This window comes from Thamnophis sirtalis, unplaced genomic scaffold (genome assembly GCF_051295495.1).
Source record: "Thamnophis sirtalis isolate CommonGarterSnake01/CBP01778 unplaced genomic scaffold, rThaSir2_p1.2 scaffold_2, whole genome shotgun sequence".
In the NCBI taxonomy this organism is placed as follows: domain Eukaryota; kingdom Metazoa; phylum Chordata; class Lepidosauria; order Squamata; family Natricidae; genus Thamnophis; species Thamnophis sirtalis.
Window position 1 is genome coordinate 122,293,881 of NW_028261382.1, and position 21,355 is coordinate 122,315,235.

Genomic DNA, 21,355 nt, shown 5'->3' on the forward strand with positions numbered 1-21,355 from the left:
GGTCGGGAAAGGTGTGCCTGGAGAACCTGCCAATTAAAGAAATTGGCCAGCATGACCTATGACATTTGGGGATGAGGTTAGTTCCTATTTTAATTATACTGAAACCATGGGAAAGATTTAGAGTTGGTTTTCCTTTAGAGCTGTGCCAATATGAGGTACTCAATAAAGAAGATCTTTGAGGAGAATTCTAGTATCAGAGTTTTGATTTGCTTGGATATATTAGTTGGAGCCTTGATACTTATGATTTAAATCTTGTCTTAGTGGTCTGTGGCCACAAAAGATATTTAAAGTGGGTCCAAGGTTAAGAAAAGTTTGAGAACCACTGCACTCGCAATAAAGAAATAGCGGGGGGGGGGGGAATTGATTGGCCAAAGAAGCTCTTCTGGTTTAACAAATTCCTTGGTGAAATAAAAAATATTTAGGTATTTTTGCAAAGGTTTTTGTTTTAGATATTTTATGAAAAATATGGCTGATTATAATTGACAGATACCTATTATTTTCCTATAAATATGCTGTATATAAAAAGAGCAAATCAAAAATTATTGATACCTATCTTGTATATATGAATAGCTAATAAAAATGCCTTAAATAAAAAAGTAATAAAGCTTAATAAAAACTGCAGATACGATAGATACTGTCCTGGCAACAAAATGTTGCCATGCATCTTCACAGCTCCAACAAGAATTCATTTATTCAGAATTCCAATAGAAGAGAGACCTTGTTATTCACAATCTCATTATTCACTGTTGCTAAATATAACCTATTTGTATTATCATGGTAAATAGTTTCACTATACTGTATTTGCAGGTTACGCCATGTGGTTCTGAAGTACCAGCCATTTTGCACGCAGACAAAAAAAATCCATTTTTCTGAGCAATCTGCAACATTTATGTATTCTTTATCCAAGAACAGGGGTGCAAAGATTCTGAGGTCGCCGTGATCTAACAGCGTCATTTCTGCTTTTTCTTTATATTGGGAGAAAGTGGGTGATTTTACTTTTTAGTGGGTGATTTTTTGTGTGATTTGTTTTTGGGTCAGTTTTCAGGGTTCCAGAGCTAAACTCTAACTGCACATAACTGTACATTGAATGTAATACCCCCCCCAAATGTCCACCTGTGTACTATGCTCAGATAGATAAATTTATTCTTCTTCTTTAAGATTCCACTCATTGATTTAACTTCATCTCTACATAACTACTTTAACAAAGATGCCTCTTTTACAAAGAGAGGGATTTTGCACAAATATTGGCTTTCAAGCATGGTATATGCTAGTATATTTGTTCCTCCTTCTGAGTGGATACTCTTTGATTCAGAGGAATATCAAGGGCAGAGCCGCAAGAACAATTGATTCTGGGAGCAAGCAATGAGGTACTGCAGTATCTGGCAACACAGCAGCAATTGAGGAATGGAGATGTTAAAATAAAATCTGCTCTGGATATTAAAAAATGCAAGATACAACATTGCTTTGATTACCATCTCATTGTAATATCATTGCAACATAATCCCCTGAATTAGTGCCAAAGATTGCTTTGATTACAATCTTATTATAATATTATTGTAACATAATCACCTGAATTAGTGCCAACGGATTGCAGAAAATTAGATTTCATACTAAGGTTTAGAAAAAAGTATAAGTTGTCTTTTACGAATGAAAGCATTGTGTCTTTTCCACAATGTTCACCTCAGTTGCCTTTGCATAAATTTCGCTAATATTCATGAACATGCTGTATTTTTTTTCCATTATTTGTTAAGACCTGGTTTTTTAAGAATGTGTGCATATATCATGATAGAAATGGGCATACATGCTACAGCAGAACAAAGCTAAAAAGCTAACAGCATAACAACTAATACGTAAACATCTGGAGTATGCTTTCTGCATATAAATAGCAGCAAAAGTAATATAAAATCATACTGAAAAAAGAGAGAAAAACATCAAGCACACAACCAACCAATCTAATCTTCAATCAAAATCCATTTAACCTACATTCTGTTTTCAACAGTATCCATTCCAAAGTTTCTATAATACATATAAACACGGAATGGCATGAAGGCATGTTGGAGCTGGTCTCCAATATTGTGTGTAATCTGATTGTGAGTGCACCATAGATGTAATTTCTTACTAGAAGTTTAACAAGGCAACTCATGCATATATTTATTTACACAATCCACACTACATTGTGTTGCAAGAAGAGAATATATATACTCAAAGAGATGCCTATTAATCAGAGGAGCTTCATCAGATTAGACCTCTACAAATTCTAACTCACCAAACCAAACCAAAGACAGCATCATACTAGTTTGTTAAATGTATCACAAAATTCAAGTTTTCACTTGCTGTCCCTAATTGCAAAAACAAAGGGCTTTTCCAAGCATGACCACAGAGTGCCAGCAGTTTGATACATCACTATTTATAGCATTTTATTCCAAATACGAGAGAAAATAAAAACTGTTTTAACCAGAGATAAAGCCAACACTTAATTAATAGTTTAGACTTTTCTATTCATTAGTATATCCCAATGATATCCAGTTTTTTACAATTTCAATAGTAATCTTCAGTTTTAACATCCAAAATAAGAAAATAAATTAGCTAATTAAGTTATCACTGAATTTCAGTAGTAATTTTTAACAGAGCTGCTAATATTTCTTCATATATTTATTATTTATGATGCAAGAAATATCTCTTCATTAAAATAGGTTGCAGAAATAAAAATATTAGAAGCAGATGAATGACTCCTAGCAACCCCCTTAATTTCCCCAAATATCTCTCCAATGGGTTGGGAAACCTTTGTTACCAGCTTTTGTGTCATAACAAGTATGTGGATGCAATATATACTTTATTTATTCCTTTAGTAAATGACCATATGCGCCAGAGATCCACATATTTACAATTGTAAATCAATCATTACAGCACTCTTAAAAAATACCAACAAAAGCCATAATAACCTCAAACCCTTCTAAAATAAAGTAATAAAAATAATATTATAGAACAGTCATTATTTTTAAAAAAGTAATAAAATTAGTAAACATGGTATCATGTATTAATTATTGGAAAACTTCCTGAAATGGTCTACCTTTATTTACTTCTAGCATGCAGTAACAGATGAGGCAAGACGTGTTTCCAAGAGTAACCTGATCCATAAGAAAGAGGGTACAGGAAAATGTCCCAAAGGTGCTTTTTCAGAATGTAACTGGATTTTCTTGTTTTTTCCTTTTGAAGACAGTTCACTTCTCATCCCAGAAGCTGTCTTCAAAAGAAAAAAACAACAACAAAGTCCATTTGCCTCCTGAAAAAGCACCTTTGGGAAAACCATGACCTGGGTCGCTGAGAATCTCAACAAACTTTAAAAAGAAGAGTGCCCTCTAGCCTCAGCTGCTTTCAAATGGGTTATAACCAAGCACCTGGCCTGGGGTGAGTATGCTAAAAGGCAAATTCTGGTTGAAGAAGACAGTCCTGCACATTTCTAAGCAGCAAGCTATACAGGGACTTATAGACCAAAGCCAGAATTTTACATGCATCTAGAAACTTATTGGCAATAAATGCAGAATCTGTAGCAGAGGTGTGAAATATAGCTGTGGTATAATGCCTGTCTCTAAACAGACAACTGCATTTTGTGCATATTTTAGTTTCCAAGTAGTTTTCAGTTTCAAATAGTCCACATTGTAACACTTCTATTTAGTGATTACCTTGGTCAGTGAATGTTTGCATATACAATGGTAATAAAAAATAATAATTTTCTAACCAATGCTTTTACAACCAAATTGTGTATACTTGTCAACAATGCATGCTACAGTAAGAGTTATGCGGGCATAGCTGTACAGGATAACTTTATTTCAATGAAATGACAGTAAACAGCATTTTTTGCAGTATCTCTGTTTCTCTTTCAGTCTGGTCTTGCTCTTACTAGATGATCTAGTCATTCAAATGAAACTCAGTCGCTAAACACAGAGTGGGTGTAATCCAAATGTTTATTAATGAAGATGATTTGCTGTTTTAAGCTCTTCATGCTGTGGTTAGGGCTGCAAATGGCACACCAGCTAAAACTGAGTAAATACTCTCCTGGCCAAATCCTTTGCCTTGCCCAACCAGAAGTAGCTATGAATTTATAAGCAAGCCACCAAGGACAAACCTGCTTCCTCAAGGGTAGTGCTTTCCCTTTGAGGAACAAGAATTACCAATGAATCAACAGTAACTCCATTTTACTTAGGCCATTTTTTGACCAACCAGACATCTACAAGACAAGATATGCAAGTCAAGACTTCTGCAGCATCCCCAGTATAGCAGCTTGATAGCAATAGCATACAAATGATGTTAATTCCCAAACTGATGAATAATTTTTCCAGTAGTTTCTTGCACATGACATACAATGGGTGAGGAAGAATCAAACCTTTTGGTATTTAAAGGCAAAGAAACCCCAAACTGACTTCTCCTATAACTGGAGACTGGAAGTGATAACTAAACACTTATACTGAGTCTGACTCTGTTTAGTGAAATGCTGCAAGGAATGATACTGTCTCCTCTTCTATTTAACATTTTTAACACTTAAGCTGCTAGGTGATGTCATCTGAGGCTTGGGTGAGGACATCTCCAGTCTGGGCCAGCCAATGATGATGTGAACATTCTGTCTTTATCTGGAGACTGTGGGGGGTCTGGATGGGGAACAACAAGTTTCAATTCAAGTGGCTTTGGGTTTTAGGACCTCTGCATTCTGGAGTCATTTCACTTCTTGTTCTGGATGGGGACTGCAATACCCCAGATAGAACCTATGTATAGTTTGGGAGTACTCTTGGATTTGAAGTTCTTATTCAAAGAGCTGGTGTCAGCAATGGCTAGGAGAGTTTTGGCACAGCTACATGTTGTGCACTGATTGTTCCTTGACCAGGCTCTGTTCACAATCACTCATGTTGTGATCAATTTCCAGTTGGACTACTGTAATGGATGGGGCTGCCTTATAGAGCATTTAGAAGCTTCAGCTGGTGCAAAATACAGCAGCAAAGGCATGTGGATGCTTTTCGTTTAGCACCTGTGGCATCTCTTTTCTGAATGCTTCCGGTTCAATTCAAGTAGCAGATTGTGATCTATAAAGCCCTACATATCATGGGGTTGGATTACTTGTGTGATCATCTCTCCAAAATTGTATCTACTTCTCCTGCAAGATATAGGAAGAGAGATATGCTCCAGGTCCCATAAAAAAATGCCATCTGACTGATCCCTGAAGGAGAGCCTTTTGTATCATGGTGCCCAACCTCTGGAATGTCTTTCCCCTGGGCACTATACTTGCCCCAATCCTGTTGACTTTCCATAAGGCTCTTAAAAACTGGTTTTATTGTCGAGCTTGGGGCCTGTGGTGTATGATTGAGACTGTATCCTGAATATGTTGCATACAGTACTGATTTTATTTTGGCTCTTATTCTACATTTATTATATTTATTGTTGTGCTATAATGTTCTTATTTTGTTTTTATTCCATATTAGCCATCTAGAGTAATAGGGTTGGGATGGGTGCCCATCAGTAGTGGCTTCCGGATCCCGTTCCAACCGTACCGGTTGGAACAGGCCCGGCGTCGCCCACATGGACGCATATGGTGCACACGCACGCATTGTAGCTACAAACTATGCTGCCACAAGCCTCCGTGATGCTCCAGCTGCTCAGCGGAGCATCGCACAAGCGCTGTACACACCATGCCTGCGCGCAGAACCACCGAAAGCTTTAAACACGGTAAGGAGTTCAGGCAGGCAGGTGGGTCCCCTGGAGCACCGTACTGGAACTGTATCTGGTGCTCCAGGCAGGCTCTGGTATGCCCATACTGAGGCGTACCACCTGCAACCCACTACTGGTGCCCATATAAATTGAATAAATAAATAAGCCTGAATTCTGATTGAAAGGAATTCTTCTAACATCTTTTAAGGAATTCTGTGTATTCGGGAGGCCATCGACTTACAACCAATCATTTACTGACGGTCACAACAGCACTGAACAGTGACTTATGACCATTTTTCACACATACAGCCATTGCAGCAACCCCATGGCCATGTGATCAAAATTTTGACACTTGGCAACTGGCAAGTATTTATGATGGTTGCAATGTCTCGGAGTCATATGATCACCCTTTGATAAGCAAAGTTAATGGGGAAACGAGATTAATTAAACAACCATGTTACTAACTTGACAACTGCAATGACTCGTTTAACAACTTTGGTAAAGAAAGATAGTAAAATGGGGCAAAACTCACTTAACAACTGTGTGGCTTCGCAACAGGAATTTTGGGCTTAATTGTGGTTGTAAGTCGAGAACTACCTGTATTATGGCCATGGTGCCGTTATAACATTCTTATTTACAAAAGAACATATACTTTATAATTTTTTAAAATTAAAAATTTAATTTTCTTATAATTATTTATTTATAATAAAAATGTTTATATTTTACATGGTGTAACATTTAACAGTTGCAAACATCTTCAAACAAAAAAGTCAAAGTGAAATGCAAAGTGAGTTTAATGGTTTTCTGAAGTTATCTATCTCAGGGAATTAAATTATACCACTCTAATATACAAAATAAATGAAAAATGGCATAAAATGCATAGGAAATAATCCATGTTAATAATTGGACAATCATTTGAGAGGGAGAGTATAGGATCTCCTGCCTTGAGCAGAGAGTTAAACTAGAAGACCTCCAAGGCCCCTTCCAGCTCTATATTCTATGTTCTTTTATGATATACACAATGGCTCTATGTGATTTTTAAGTAGTTTTTTAAAATGTATTTATAGACACAGGCTATATTATGACAATGTCTATAAAGATATGGAAAACCACATTTAAAAATAGATTAAAAGTTTGTATTGAGGGATAATCTTGTATTTAAAATATATGAAGCTCTTTTTCAGGGATAAATTGTAATTCATCTTACACTGTCATTGCATAGGAATAGTATTCTTCACTTGAAGAAGATTTAAAAACATTCACTGAACTTAAAACTTTTTAAAAGTTTGATTTATATCCAGAATAAGTTTAAGACTATTTAGCAGCCAGATCTTCAATCCTTTTTCCATTTAGCTATGAGCATATCTAAATATAGATAAATAGTGGAGGGGGGTTGTATGTTCCAGCATAACTCTGGAATGCCTTGAGCAATTTCAAACAAACTTGGTACACAGATGACTTACTCTCTGGAAAAAAATATTGTGGAGGTAAGACACCCATAACACCCATTGGTGTGTGTGTGGGGGGGGGGGGTGTTCTGTTAAGATACAGCCTGTTGTGTCTTAAAATGATTTCCACTGTACTGCCGTAAAATGACTTCTACTGTACAGCGCAGTAGAGTTACCATGGTAACAGCTTCACAGTACTCCACAAAGGAGCTCGATCTGATCAGGGGGGAAATCCAACATTAGAAATTTTGTTTGGTCTGAACATTTCCCCCCTATAAATAAATACCCGGGCAACACCAGATTATTGGCTAGTTCTAAATAAAAGATGAATAAAATTGGCTTGTCACTTGGTTCTGAGAAAGTGATTTAGGCTACAAAAGTGATGTCACATAGCCAACAGTTTATAATGTGGGCTATTTATTAATTTTTAACTAGGCGAAACAATCAAATTTTGATATAACATTCTTTGGCTGTTCATAGTAGCACTGAACAATCATTTTTCTTCAACATTCATATATAAACTCTATCCCACAAACCTCTGAACAATTAATATATTTATTAGAATCTGCAGCTTAATTTATGTTATCAACTATAACTGATTCACACAGGTGGTCCGTTACAGGTAGAGTATCAAAATTCATAAATATTAGCCGTGATATATACATACGGTATTCATACATTATTTTCACTGTTAGAATATTTATATGGCTTCTATAGTACAACAAGCCTGCATAGTGCAAATTGTTATGAATTGAATAAAACTAATAAGCAATTGCAACCCTCTAAAAGACAATAGTAATGCCATTTTAAAGATAAAACTCTAACCTACATTTTCAGAGCTCTGGAAATAAGACAAATTAAAATTCAAATGTTTTTAAAATATAAAACTATTTTCTTTTCTTTTTTTTTAACTTCTTCTCATTTCTTTTAATTTAAAATGCTCACTTACTTCTCTCCAGGGTCCCTTTTGGTGGGAGTTGTGGCAACTGTCTACCCCTGCGTCCTGCCACCGGAGTACTTGATGGGCTTGTTTGGACTGACCCCGAATGAGCATGTGACCTACAGGACACATCAACAGAAACCCATCAATTGCAACATATATGTATTCTTATGTAGTTTGAGAACAAAGGAATGATTAATGGCTTTTGTTCATGTTGAACTTTAATTGAAAGGATGACAGTTCAACCTTAAAAGATTTTTAAAAGCGTAGTTACCAATAAGATTTATCTGGAAACTAAGGGAAGCGATACTAAAAAGATGGCACAGAATATGTTTTGTAACTGCATCTGTTAACCCTATAAATAAATCTATGTAGAGGTATATGCATACTGAGACATACTGAAAGAAAGTTTTTAAAAAAAGAAGTATATGTATAAATATGACTATTTTCAAATTCCAACTAATATTGAGATGATGATTTACACAGCCATGAATTTGAATGACAGGCAATAAAACAAAAGTATATTTCCAATGAGTGAAATAATAACATCATTGTTACTGATTCTTATAATTCACTATAGAAAAGCAAAGAAGCCAGACAATAATCTGATTTGGACAAAATTAGTTTAACAAATATCTTCTCCAACTTCATTCCATTATTCATATATATTTTTTTAAAAAAATCAACACTGTAATCATGAATAAAATACATTACAAAAACAAGACAAATGCAAAACATGCAGAGAGCAAATAAGAGAAAACAGTGATTAATATATAAAATTAGTACAAATTTAAGAAACTACTTTTAAAGTATCATTTGATGTTATGATTATTATTATTCCATAAGCGATGTCTGATGATCACATTTAATTACTTCTTCTGTAAGAGAAATACATGAGAAATTATGAAGTGTTTGGGAGTAAGAAATCACACAGGATTCCTAATAAATGAGAGGTCACAAACAAATGTAAGTAATTGTTATTAATTATTGTTAGTAAACAAATTACAATGGCAGCCACACCATTATATCCCGGTGGAATATAAGTAGTGTGTTGACGTTGGCAGGGTTAGTATCTACAACTACTGGTGATCAGCCAATGATGAAAGGAAATACTATTGAAGTTTTTGAAAAAATAAAAAAAGTGAGCTGGTGGGGCAGGATTAATCCATCTGTTTCACCTCGATAATGCAGGTGAGGGAGGGGCAGATCTTCCAGTCATTAATGAAGGCATCGATCTCATGAGGTTTGACTCAGGACGCTCAGTGGATCGGGAGCGGGGGCTGGGCCGCTCTAGCACTGGACGCTGTTCTGTTGATCTGGATCTTTGATATGGTAGTCTAGGGTCCCAATTCCTGTAATGTTAGTCAAAAAGCAGCTCAATTGACTTTTATCTGTGGTTATGCATTATGCTGCAGCACATTGGATTTGGAGCTATCCAACATAAGCTATTTTAAATAACTTTTTAAAGTTTTCTTCTTGCTAACATTAAGTGGGTATGAAGAAGTATACTTCCTTAAAATGGTCATGTGAAGAAAATTATTTAGACAGTTTAATAATGCAGCGGAATAAAATCTATTAATTTTGCATTAAATCGCATTGCTATTTTGGGAAAATTCAAAAGAAAAGATGCAGTTCTCTAGAAATATTAAACAGATTATTATTATTTTTTTAAAAAAACCATATATTCCATTATCTGTCAGCAGTTATTTATGGTGATTCATTTCAACAGGATCACTAAATACGAACAAAGGATTTTTGAATCACAAAAATCCTGAATAACGTTTTATCATTTACTATGTATTAGTTTAACTGTCAGGTATAACTGTAGCAAGAATTAAACAATTTTAAATGAGAACAAATGCATTTGTTATTGAATAAAGTATTTGGCATATGCACGTATCGCATAAGCTGTAATTTTCTGCAAAAAAAAAAAAAGATCCAACACATCAGATTCAAGGACATCCAAGAAACCAAATGGAAAAATATGGAAAATATTCAAACAATTATCCAAAATTGCTCTAGCAGAAATTAATTTTATGCACTGGCTGTAAACTGGTTCTATAATATAGCAGGATTTTTACAGTGTGTTATTCAAAGATCCCTACAGTCTATAAAGTTTTCTCTCAATAAAGATAACATATTGACTGAGAAAACAACTAAACACTGTCATACATTTATTTTCACTCATGAACTTAGCTTCAACTGAACATTTAAAGTTTCACATTTACAGAAAACAAAATTAAAATTTAGTATTAAAGAGAGCCAAAGTACACTAGATAGTTGTATTTCAGTAAAGCATCATCTAGAGCAGTGTTTTTCAACCACTGTGCCGTGGCACACTAGTGTGCCGTGACATAGTGTAAGGTGTGCCGTGGGAGAATTACTTTATATATAGTCAATATAGGCACAGAGTTAAATTTTTTTAACATTTTCTAATGGTGGTGTGCCTCGTGATTTTTTTCATGAAAAAAGTGTGCCTTTGCACAAAAAAGGTTGAAAAACACTGATCTAGAGAAACTCAATGTGTGTGTGGGGAGGAGTGTCTGATTCAATAGTTAATTTAGGTTCTTTTAAAGCAATTGAAAAATGTGGTACGATATTGTTGCTCATTTACTTACTGTCAAAGAGAAAAAAAGTGAGAGTCTAATATACACAGAAGTGATATACATTCATTTAAAAAAACACGATAAAATAAAATAATATAGAAGAGATTCTATGGTCAAATTCTTGCCTGCTGATGCAAATTTCAATATAACCAAATGTAGCTATTTTCATGAAGATATTAGTGAACTGATCCTGTGATAAAAATATATATTACAAGTAGTCCTTGACTTACAACCATTCCTTTAGTGGCCATTTGATGGCACTGAAAATAGTGACTTACAATCGGTCCTCTCACTTACAATTGCTATAGTATCCCCACAGTCACGTGATCTAAATTTGGGCACTTGGCAATTGACATTAATTTACAATGATTGCAGGGTGTTGGGGTCATATTATTGCCATTTGCAACCGTCCAGCTGGCTTCCAACAAACAAAGCCTATGCGGAAGTAGGATTTCCTTAATGACTTGCTTAACAAGTGCAGTGATTTACTTAACCATGCCAAAACAACAACAACAATAACAATCGAGCATGACTCACTTAAGAACTATCTTGCTTAGCAACAGAAATTCTGGTTCCAACTGTGGTCACAAGTCAAGGTCTACCTAAACTTCACCTTAAGGCCAACTAAAGAGATGTTATTAGAGTGCTAGATATAATAAAAAGAACAATGCAGGAGAACTGTGTCTTCCTTTGAGCATTTTAATAAGACATCAAACCTCACTAAAGTAAAGATTTTCCGATGAAGAACAGATACCAATATTGATATAAATAACATAGACATCAATAAAGATATATAGAACAGCTCTCTATTGCAAAAGTTCAACACTTACAACCGATCTCTTTGCAAATCCAAATTAACAACTGATTTAATGTCCCTTCCATTTGATAGTACATGAAGGCCTCACAGAAAAGCTCAAAATAATAATTTCACTTTATGCTCTAAACAGGAGGCATGTTTGATTGTAAGATCAGCAAAGAAGGGTTAAGTGCCTATCTAGAACCAGGCTTTTAAAGACAGATTTCAGTCTGACAACAGACTAAAAGGTAAAGGTAAAGGTTGCAAATATGTGCTAGCCGTTCCCAACTCTAGGGGGCGGTGCTCATCTCCATTTCAAAGCCGAAGACCCAGCGCTGCCCGAAGACTTCTACGTGGTCATGTGGCCGGCATGACTAAATACCAAAGGCGCACGGAACACTGTTACCTTCCCACCAAAGGTGGTTTCTATTTTTCTACTTGCATTTTTACATGCTTTCAAACTGCTAGGTTGGCAGAAGCTGGGACAAGTAACAGGAGCTCACTCCGTTACACAGCGCTAGGATTCAAACTGCCGAACTGCCAACCTTTCTGATTGACAAGCTCAGCATCTTTGCCACTGAGCCACAGGATTACCTTCTTACCAATCAAATGATTGGGGGTTTTATTGGTAAAATATTCGGAATGCCTGTATTCTGAATGCCTGTATTCATAAAATAGTTTAAGCACACTAAACTGCATGAGTTGAAATGCAGAGCTCTTGACATGCCAATATCAAAGGTGTATAAGGAAGGAGAGTTACCCTTGCAACAAGCACAGAAGAACACTATAAAATAATTTTGAACATTTCCTTAACATGGGGGGAGGCAATACATTTAATTAGAATTTATGTATTTTTATCCTGCCTTTATTATTTTTATAAAACAACTCAAGGTGGTGAACATACCTAATGCTCTCTTCTCTTTTATTCTCCCACAACAACAAGCCTATAAAGTAAGATGGACTGAGAGAGAGAGTGACTGGCCCAAAATTACCTAGCCAACTTGTATGCCTAAGGTGGTACTAGAATTCACAGACTCCTGGTTTCTAACCTGGTGCCTTCAACCACTACACCAACTGACTCTATTTAGTTGCAAATCTGAACAAGAATGTGGCAGCCCAGCAGCAAATTACCAAATTGCACATAGTTCCCTGAATGTAGGCATTCAATTTCTGCAAATTACTTCAAAAAGTAAAAATAACTTAGAATACCACTGCCTCATATTTTAACCAGAAGAGTTTGCAAATGAAAAAAACCTAAAGTGTCTATCAGAGTCCACAAACATTTTAAAATTTATCTGAAAGAATGGAATAAAAATAATGGAGAAAAGTTGATTTTATTTTGCTATCTATCTACTATCTATGAAGAAGCTTAATATGCAAAAAGAAGTCCCGATTTTAGAAAGGAAGACACCATATGAAGATCAGAGAAAATTGATTTTTTTCAGTAATAACCAGCTACCCTAAACCATTTTGGAGTAGACAATCTCATTTTTAAAAAATGACATTCCTTTTAATGTCTAATCTATTTCTATTACTTCTTGAATTTTAAAAACTTTTAGAGAAAATTCTTGTTTCACTTTATGTTGAAATGCTTTCCAACAATATAAAGTTAATTTAAATCCTACCAATTCATGCATAATTTATGGTTTGACTAATGACTATGTAAAGCTATGGAAGAATAAAAACAAAGTAGTCACAGTTATTTTTTGCATTATGAAAATTATTTATACATTCAATTATCTTATCAGTTGGTTGAAGATCTATACAATAACAGGAAAATAGTACTGTACATATTTATACTTTTTAACTGAGCATAAGGGATTAAAAGTCATTTAGGATTTAGGTATTTGCCAAGTCCTTCAAGAGAACAAAATGAAATTAGTTAAAAAATATTTTTAGCCAAAATGTCTCATGATAAGAAATGAATTTGCAAAATTACTTTGCTAATGTTGAAATAAAACAATGGAGATTATCTTGAGCTTTACATTTTTTATATTATACATAAGTAGAAAATTGCAGACACAAAAGAATAAGTAGAACAAAGTTGAATTCATCAATGCCAAAGTTTTTAAAGTATAGACTCTTAAACTAAACAAACAAGAACCAGAAAGAGGAAACAAAAACAATTCATTGCTTTCCAAAAATCTGCCTTTCTTTTGCACTGCATTTTGTTTTCTCTGCATGATACCTAGCATGTCATATGTGTTCAAATGTCAAATAAAAACATTAAAATGCAGCAAATTATGGTGCATTTTAATGATCATATAAATACAACGTTCTCTAGTTTCTAGAGACAATGGAAGCACTATAAGAGAAAACACACAAATTATGCCTAGGAATCACCAGCTTAATCTAACCCAAATACTTTTTACTGGGAATACCTGTCAGTATCTGGGGAATACTGCTGGATTTCAATCCTTGGACATGTTATTCTTCTATTAGCTATTGGAATTTTGCTGGTGGTCACAGATATAAGATAACCTGTTAGCATAATGTTAATAACTACTGGTATAAATAAATCTCTAAAGTTAACCAACTGTTAAGCTGCAATAGCAATAGTACTTAAGACTTATATACTGCTCCATTTATGATTTATAGCATTCTCTGAGGGGCTTACAAATCTCAGCATATTGCCCTCAACAATCTGGGCCCACATTTTACTGACCTCGGAAGAATGGAAGCCTGAGTCAACCTTGAGCTGGTCAGGATTGATCTCCTGGCAATGGGCAGAATTAGCATACAATACTGCATTCTAATCACTGCACCACCATGGCTCAGAAACAAAGTTAAAATAACACAATATTGTGTAGCATGGCTGAATTACTTTTAAAATAATAGTTACCAATTAAAGTTTATACTGCTAATTCAAATACCCAAAATTTTTACACATACACACACGCACATACAGTACTTATTTTATAATCTGGTGAAATATCCGAACAGAGTCACCAAAAAAAAACACCTTACATATAATTTCTGCCATACATATAGATAATACATCAAACTGCATATGTTGCTACAGAACTTCTACACCTGCAGAGGATTCTATCTTTTTTGCAATGTCTATGTGAGAGTTCTTAAGCAAATATTAAAGAAAGCAAGAAAGTCCCTTTCGGAATAGGCAGCAAAAATTTATGAATTTGAAGCAAATAACAATTACAAAAATATTTTCCTTTTATGGCAACTTTGTAACAAATTAACATAGTCTGTTAGAAATCTACAGACAGAAAAATCAAAATCTAGATTTTAGAATCTTTGAAAATTTACATTAACAAACACTTTTAACATTTAGCTTAATCTTACTTAGATTTTTAAAAAAATATATATCTTGACATCAGATCTCTTTACATAATTTTATATTCTTTTTGTAATGTATATTTATATGAGAATAGTATGCAAGGCACCTAAAATATCAGTGTCTTATCTTATCTCTTACATAGCTCCCCATATTTGATAATTCTATAACACCATAATTCCTTTATTATGAATATTGCTTGAATATATTATAATCCATTAGTGTTCAACTGCTCTCATGTATAGTCCGTAGGATCTACAAAAACTAAAATAAAGTAGGAAATTGCCATTTATATAATAACATGATTTACCGTACTTTCTCTAAAAATGTATTTTCCACCATTGTTAGTTTCTGTACAAAGTACATGCAGTTTTGGGTCTTGGTAAATAAACACAATTGGCTTTATTTATATCTTAATACCAAAGGCAAGACGGATGTTTCAGCAGATTTATAGCAGTACAAAACATCTATTAAAAAACTACATAAACCTACTGACTCGATTTAATAGACCTGGGGGGGGGCTTGGGGGGAGGGGATTCCCTTTGAGACAATTTGGATTCCTCATGATTGCTTGGACTAGTCCCTGCAGTTATCTCGGCATGTTTCAAAAATATTTTCTAAGTTACAGGTAGTTCTTGACTTACAATGACAATTGGGACCATAATTTCCATTGTTAAGCAACGCATCGCTTAGCGATGGCAATTCCTGCAGTCCCTGCAGCAATCATTAACCAAACCCCACTATCATTAGGTGAGGCGACTTCCTGCCAGCTTCCCACAACCAAAGTCAATAGGACGCTGGCGAAAAGTTGCAAGTCCCAGATGAGCAGGCAGGCAAGTAGCTAATGCCGGGTGGAGCAGGAGGGTGTGTGGGGTGGGAGGAAGGGTCAGGGAGGTGAAAGAGTAATTCAGCACAGGCCAGGTACACAGGATTTCAGAGGTGCATGAGGGGTGCAGCATACATTGGGAAGGGGGTGCAAAGGGGTGAGAGGCCCAGCACTGGTCAGGGAGGGTGCGCGAGTGGCTGGTGCGGTACAAGCAAAGAAGAGGTGAGAGAGCATGTGTAGGTGGGTGAGATTAAGCCCAGCACTTTGCAGCCTTCCCTTCTTACTTCTTCATTTACTTTCTGCATTAGCCAGCAAGGAAGTTGCAAATGGCAATCAAGTAATTGCACAGGGCTGCAACCAGTTGTAAGTGATATACCAGTTGTCAAGTCCCTGGATCACAATCATATGACCGTGTATGTGTCTGTGTGTGTCTTTGTGTTTGTGTTTGTGTGTTGGGATGTCTGAACCTGGAGGACCTGTTGTAACCACCATTTGTTCAGTGCTGTCCTAAATTTGAATGGTTGTTGAAGAATGGTCATAGGTGAAGGATTATCTGTATTCAGAAGTGGTGCAAGCACACTGTATACTACTCAATAAAGTACTATGGCCTTTAGTTTTGAAGCACTTCTTCCAATTCATTTTTATGCAATTTTTAATGTTTGGAATGTTTATTTGGAATGTTTATTTAATTTGTATTAAGTTTTTATTTTGTTCTTTCTATCCACAATAAGTCAATGAAATAATTATGTTGTTGGCATGACTTATGTCTAAACTGTCACCCAATTTAATATACCCCTATTTGGGCATTTTGAATACATCACTATCATAAGATGTATTGATATGTGAGCTCTATTAACAAATACAAGGGTTGCAGATTAGACCGAGAGGTAGATGAATCTGTCCATGACAGAATTAACAGAATAACAGAGTTGGAAGGGATGTTAGAGGTCTTCTGGTCCATGAAGTTGAGAAATGTTTGAAGGTCTCTATTTTCTTCACTTCATGAAATGATACCAGAAATTGTTTTTTCCCTTTGTTTTTTTTATTGTAAGCTTGTGACACGATCTTCTTTCCACTGTTTTAATCTAAGGCACTAAGATTCTTTTAGGTTGTTATAGAAGAATAAAAATGCCTAGCAAATCCCTTTCTCAAAACATGAAAATATTTAACTCCACTGAAAATCTGCTACCAGAATGTGTTTATAGCCTTCGTAGAATTCCTTCTCAAAAGGTGAATCCATTCACTGACATTTTTGATATGACACAAATACAATTAAAAAAATAATTAAGCAGATTCATCTTTTTGTAGCCAAGGCCCCAATTCATTTTGGATGGCTAAATATTTCTTTTTTTTCAATGGCAACAAACTAATTAGGACTTACATTATAGATTTCATTAGGTTCCCAGCAATAACTTGAAATGGCAGGAAACTATGCAATTACTTTTCAGTAACCATAAGTGGAGAGAACTTATAGGGCTACTAAAGGGAACCTGAGGACTGCATGCATCCCTGTAGATATAGGGTATCTATATATGAATTTGTAAAAATGACTGGATTTGTAAAAATATTACTAAAATCTAATGGCCATAGAATTGGGTTTTAAAAGGGAAAATAAAATATAAACTAAAATAATACTCTATTTAAATTCTAAATACATATCCTATATTACACAGTCATACTTTACTCACCTGTGATTTTCAGCTGTACCATTGACTACATGATCTGCCCATGAACTTGCACCATTGTAATACCTTTGCAATGCAGTTAAAATAAAGACAAGTTACAAGTATGAAGTTATTTTCCAAACAATTTTTTCATGAGATGTATTTTTATCTCGGTAATCAAGCAAGGATCTCAAATGTTCTCCTTACATCCTTTTCACTACATCTTGAAATACATTTGGAGAATTAAATCTTTTGGAGAAAAAATAAAGTAGTTTATTCTATAAAAGTATTTACCTTTTGGTTAGGGCATTTAACTATCTAATATGTAATATCATATCATATTTTATTAATTGTAAGTCACCTAGAGTTGCTTTGCAGAGTGTGAATTTTTAGTAAATAAAAGTAAATAAATAAATATGTCAGGTCTTGATAGAAATATTAAATGACATGATATTTATTTGACACAGCATTGGTCCAAAGGACTTTTCATTTTCTTTTCAGGTACAATCTGCATAGCCTAACAATAATCACAATCTTATTTTGCATCTGATTGTGAGTATGCTGTAGCTGCCACAAGAACTCTACAAAGGCAAGGGATATTGGAGAAATCTATCATGAGATAGGTATTGTTTATGGTACCTATTGTTGGAAATAAAATAAAGCCTTCCCATCAACAGAACAACTCTGAATACAGGCTTTGCATTTTGTCTAAGTAAATTTATTTATTATACAAATTTGCCCAATAAATCTGATAGTAGTATGCATACTTTTATAAATAATAGCAGCAACAAGAATAGTGAAGTTATAAAATTGCCAATTTTATAAGCAGTAAACCATACAGAAATTAAATATATGACAGGTAGGCTTTATTATAGCATCCTTGGCTATTTTTAAGACCACCCAATTTAATGAATTATATTAGTCTTAGAGATGAGCAAACAGTTCAAATTTAATCACCTTGGATATTAAATAAGATTGCTCAAGCTCACCAGAATGGCAATCCAATCTTATAGAGTATTCCACTCACAAAAAAGCATTTCAAGATCAGATACATTTGAAATAGTTACAAAATTATTGAAAAGTCAAAGCAGCCTGTTTTAGCTCAAATTGGTTTTAATGTAAAACATTTTTCACACTTCTGATTAGCCTTAATCATCCTGAAATTACATGTTCTACTGTATCTACAGTATGCTAAACCAAATTAAGATTCCCATCATCTATGAAGGGTCTGAAGTTGATAATCCATAATCTATAATCCCATGTCTACTATCTTCTTCCAAATTCTTAAATATATGTATTATTTACACATCTATCTATCTATAAGTAAATACCTTTCGAGAGCAGGGGAAATAAACGTGTCATCAACATATGTATTAGGCTCTCTTCCCTCCTTCCTACTCCTCCTGAACATAAAATAAACAGTAAAGATATTTTAGAATAGCCTTGCATACTTCTGCTGATGCATGATAATGGCCAGTAACTATCAAGCTACTTTTAGCACAATATAAAGTAAAAATAACGTGTGTCCTGAAAACAGCTATTTTCCGAATAATTCCATATTCAGACAAGACTTACATGCTTGTGATGACCTTACATTCAACAACTATGTTAAGACAACTAACAAAAGCAAGACTTTCATAAATTCAGTCATGTGAACTGGCCTATTACTGAGGCAAGTGAACAGCCAACAATATGTAGTGCAATATATCCAAGATAGTGAATTCAGGACATGATGAACACTTATCTCTGAATGTAGGCTGCTAGGCGATTCATCAGGTCAAGCCAATTTTTGTAAACTTTTAAAAATTTGAGAAAGTGAAATATTCATTTCCAACAATTCAAGTAATGGTATTCTGGTTCCAAACCTCTCACTAAAATGTTTCGCTTAGCTGTTAAGTCAATCAACCTTGAGAACTATGTGAGAGGGTGGGGGTGAAGGTGACATTAAAATGCTTCTGCACATAATATTCAATATTACTTATTAGGGAAGTTATGGTTTTTTTTCCTCAAATTAAATAATAAAATTGACCAAAACAGAATCTGTTATAGTACAAAGGGAGTATGGATACCTTTTCAAAACATTCTGTGGCTTAAAAGTAGTATATAAAAAGTATGAATACGGGAATGATGAGTAATAGGTATAATACTAGCCAACAGGATGTTCTTTCAGCATAAACTGAGTGTTGTCCAAGTTAAATTCTTACTTGTGGCCAAAAATGAGGCCATGATCATTTATAATTTAATTATTTTTAATTTAGATTACAGAAATCACTCTATATGGAACTGCCCTCGAAAAATATTCAGTAAGTTCAGTTAATGCAAATACTCCAAGTAGACTTTTATCTATGATGCCCTTTTAGGCCATGTGACTATCAGTTGTAGAAGAATTTAAATACTTTTTGTTTCTGAGCACATCCAAGATACTGATTTAGTTGTATAAATCCTTAAAAGATGTTACATACAACCTATCTAAAAGTTGATTTCTTCATTTTCAACTTGTAAATAATTTCTGATCAACACTGGAATTACAACAACCATCAGCCACAGAAATTATTTATTTATTATATGTATAATAAATTAGACTTCATTATTTGCGTATGAAAATGCTATTGAAGCTTACATTAGATTTTTATTTCTCCTATCAAAATGGCCAGGAACTCATTACCCTAGGAAAGTTTGGGGCTGCAAATGAGAAATCCAAGGGCTGCAGAATTCATTCCCACTTTGTATTATAAATTATATTAAGCTTCAGTTGGCTTTCTGAAGGTCATTAGGGTCAGTGCTAGCCCTATCTTGTGAAGCATCATTCCGACAACAGTTACTGCAACAGAAAAGGCACTTCTCCTGATTCCATCACATGACATGAAGTGTGTCCATCCTAGAGCATGTGGACAGGCACATATCACATATTTGGGAGAAGCAGTCTCAGTAACAATACAGTCCTGTTCCACATAGAGCTTTAGATCTTCAAATTAACCTTTTCCTAATCTAATTGGAATTGTCTGGAACAAATATAAAATCCTAGGTAGTATATTCATCTTGCTTGTTGATATTCTCCCTATTAGTGACAGTTGTAAATTTTCCCATTTTGCCAGGTCTGTCACTATCTGTTGTTTGAGTTTATGTTAATTATTCTCTTTAAGTGAACTGCATCTTTACGTACCACACAGAGCTTTATATGTGATAACTAACATTTGTAATTGCACCCAAAAGCCAACAAGGAAGCCAGTGCAGCTTGAGAAGTAGGTTAGTTACATGAGCATATGACTGATGTGCCCATGACTTCCTGCACTGCGGCATTCTAAGCTTATTATAGCTCCTGGAGTATCTTTAAGCGCAATCCATGCAGTCATGTTGAAGTAGTCCAGCTGGGAAATGACTAGGACATGAGTGACAGAAATGAAGACCTGCTGATCCAGGAACAGATACAACCTGCGCACAAGATGATATTGTCCTGGCTATAACTGCCAACTGGACTTGCAGACTGCAGACTGACTGAGTGGGAGAGCGCAATCCCATTCAGAATCGAACAAAGAAAATATCTAGTTCCCAGATCAGAGTAATTCAAAACCCAAAATACTATTTTTGACACTGAATAAGTTAATAGTGTGCCGTGAATTCTACAAATATCACCCTCAAACGTTTAAGTGCTTCAGACACATTGTACAAAAGAGTATTTTCTCTTCACTTTGTGGAAGTCACGTTCACTGAACTCCATGTCTCATTCAAAATAGCAGTGACAGCTTTTCACACATCGGTATATTATGCATTTATGCCTAAGGTTGTTAACTAATGATACTTGGCATGTGTTATACCTCTCAAACTCATAGTAAGCACCCTCAGAATAGGCACGACACATCCTATGCGATCGAAGTAATCTGATTGCATCTTCACAAATGTTAGGATACAATGAGTGATCCTTGCTGCCAAAACATAAGCAATGAAACATGAAGGTAAAGTAAGAAACAGACAAATGAACACAAGCATGAAGGTATACATGAATGATGGAAACAAAATAAAAGGGTATGAAAAATGTATTCATTAATTCCTGTATTTTAATGTACAGCGTGGATCAAAATAAGA

At 34.8% G+C, this 21,355-nt stretch overlaps 1 protein-coding gene across 7 annotated transcripts in view; it reads right to left on the minus strand.

The window, feature by feature from the left end:
* Window positions 1–21,355, minus strand: part of RIMS2 (regulating synaptic membrane exocytosis 2) — a 293,405-nt gene that overhangs the window by 91,475 nt on the left and 180,575 nt on the right. For 3 of the 7 annotated variants that reach the window (XM_087706788.1, XM_087706789.1, XM_087706792.1), the window contains 2 exons: window positions 9,264–9,437; window positions 8,095–8,204 (listed from right to left, as the gene is read on the minus strand). In XM_087706788.1, the coding sequence (XP_087562914.1) occupies window positions 8,095–8,204; window positions 9,264–9,437 (284 nt within the window). Of the gene's footprint in view, window positions 1–8,094; window positions 8,205–9,263; window positions 9,438–17,296; window positions 17,360–18,603; window positions 18,676–21,087; window positions 21,196–21,355 lie in introns of all 7 variants that reach the window. The other 4 variants (XM_087706790.1, XM_087706791.1, XM_087706793.1 and 1 more) reach the window with 2 other exon arrangements.